Source organism: Triticum dicoccoides, chromosome 5B, assembly GCF_002162155.2.
Source record: "Triticum dicoccoides isolate Atlit2015 ecotype Zavitan chromosome 5B, WEW_v2.0, whole genome shotgun sequence".
Classification (NCBI taxonomy): Eukaryota; Viridiplantae; Streptophyta; class Magnoliopsida; order Poales; family Poaceae; genus Triticum; species Triticum dicoccoides.
This window is the reverse complement of record NC_041389.1, coordinates 349670354-349672677: the sequence shown is the minus strand read 5'-3', so window position 1 is coordinate 349672677 and position 2324 is coordinate 349670354. Positions and strand designations below refer to the sequence as shown.

At 52.2% G+C, this 2324-nt stretch overlaps 1 protein-coding gene across 1 annotated transcript; it reads right to left on the bottom strand.

Annotated features, from left to right (window-relative positions):
- Positions 1-678: 678 nt before the first annotated feature.
- On the bottom strand, positions 679-1537 carry LOC119308855 (DAZ-associated protein 1-like). The gene has a single exon (XM_037585022.1). The coding sequence runs from the start codon at positions 1386-1388 to the stop codon at positions 915-917; it is 474 nt and encodes a 157-aa protein (XP_037440919.1). The 5' UTR covers positions 1389-1537; the 3' UTR covers positions 679-914.
- Positions 1538-2324: the final 787 nt, after the last annotated feature.

Below are 2324 nucleotides of genomic sequence, written 5' to 3'. Positions count from 1 at the left end.
GAAACAGAGGAAATAGTGATTTTCTAAGGGATAAGTAGGAGCAAATCCGAGAGAAGCCAAAGACAAGCAGGCCGAACGTCACTATACGTGTCTCCAAAACCGTAGCCACGATTGGCTGTACGTGCATGATCCTTCAGGCTTCAGGTAGGAACGGTGGAGCGCAGCTAGCACTACTGACGTAACAAGCAGCATCCAGAAGGGCAACGTGTCCGACGTTGTTCTCAATCTTCTACGCCATGACGTACGTCAACCCAATAATTTGTCTGCTGATTTACCAGCCGATCGCAATCAACAAATTACCGGCGTGTAGCAACAGCTCACTCGGCTTGAAATAATGCGATTGGGCTCGAAAACCTCTTGAGAAAATTGAGCCCCAAAAAGGGGACGTGCGAGCGCACCGCGCGCAGCATGCCTCGCTTTTGTGGCCCCAAAACCGATATAGCCGCTGATGCGTTGCTATTGAGTTGAATGTACAGATTTGGACATCTCAACAAACCAATGGATCGATAAAGGCTGGCACGAAACCTCGCTAGCCTGCCCACGATGGCTTGCTGAATGGTGAGGGCAAAGAGAAAGCGCCTTTCTGCATCCGTCAGAGGGGAAACTGTACAGTGAAGAAAGCGGGAAATGCGCCGCACGGTTGCTTCAGAAAATTACAGACTTTAATAGACACTGTTCAAAGTTCAGTAACTATGGACATCCATGTATATAATAATTACCTTGAAAATTACGTACTCTGTAGTCTATATGCTTGACAACAGTGTATTATCTATGAGTAAGAACAGTAACAGTAGCCTTCTCTACGAGCTTATAGTTACAAAAAGTGAAAAGTCAAAACAACATTGCAATTAACGAGAACAAACACTTCGTAGCAACTAATCAACAAACCTTGGTTAACAAACAGACAAAGTACTCTACGGCGCCCGAAGAAGAATCGCTAAACACAGTTGGAGCAGCAGGGCCACCATGCACGTCGTCCCACGGTGCACCGCCGGTGGCGAGGACGCCGACGCGGTCGACCCCGTGATCGGGTTGTCGTGCTGGTAGTACCACGGGAACCACGGCAGGACCGGGTTCGGCGGCGGAGGAGCCGGCCCGGCCGGGACGGCGCTGAACGGTGGCGCGAGGAACCCCGGCATGACCCCAGGCGGGGTCAGCTGGAAGCTCCCTGGCGGAGGTGGCGGGTAGCTGCCGCCGAAGCCGTCGCCGCCACCTGTTCCGGTTCCCGTTCCTGCTGGTGGCGGTGGCGGGTAGCTGTTGATGACGCCTCCTGAGGTTGGTGGCGGGAGGCACGGGTACGGGCAGTCGGCCGGCGTGTCCGCCACCGCCATGGTGGCGAGCATGGTGATCACGGCGACGAAGACGGTGATCACGAAGGTTCTAGGCATGGTTGCGTACGTGTGTGTCTGGACTCTGGAGTTTGCGACAGAAAGATCGAGAGAAAGAGAGAGCGCACTGAATATTTGATACTAGTTGGTGTGGCGCTCTGGTCACACCGAGATGGCCCTTTGGGGGTTTTGGTTTACAGGGGCACCTGATAGTCTCATACTAATAACAAAAATGCTACACGTTACAGGTTTTTACAGGTTAAGGACCATTCGCTCTTCTAATTGGCCCCCCTGATTTTCACCGGTGGGCCCGTGCATCTTAATCAATCCTCGGCCAATCACTATTAAGCAACCTGTAAACCTCCTGTAAAACTCCGTACGTCTAGCAAAGCTCTACTAATAAACGAGCTGCTGGTGTGTCGGACGAACAGCAATCATTCACTTGCTACGGGGGATCTACCGTAAGCGCGAGGGAGAAAATGTGACCAATGGTGCGGCGCAGTGGTTGAGCCCAGATGGCTCTGGCTAAACGGGCTGCTGCCAGCTGGTGAGTTTGATGAGGTGCGAGATAGGTTTGACCCCACAGCGTGCGTGAGATAGGATGTTCGTTTTACCGCCAAGAGAGTTTACATAGAAACATTTAGTAAAAAGAGTAGCAAAATGCACAGAATCACCACATTTGTGCTATGATTAGGTAAAACCTATCACTTTACGATTCGTGGCATTTTGAACTGCACCAAATTTTTGACAGTGACAAAAAAACACTGAGCTACTTTCTGAGCACGTTTTGACGTGGTTGATCCCTCTCGGGCCGACATCTGTGACGGTGCGGCGTTAACGACCGTTGACTGCTTTGTCAGAAGCGGCTAGGTCGGAACGAACCCGAGCGCGCTCTCTCACTGTCACTCGCCCTCTCCCTTCCCACCTCGACCTCCCTCATCTCTCAGCAGGGCATGGCGGCGGCGGGATTTGTCGAAGGCGGCGTCAGATCCATCA

Bases quoted from the DNA above. Each gene is read 5' to 3' on its own strand.
- LOC119308855 (XM_037585022.1), bottom strand. From the start codon at position 1,388: ATGCCTAGAACCTTCGTGATCACCGTCTTCGTCGCCGTGATCACCATG.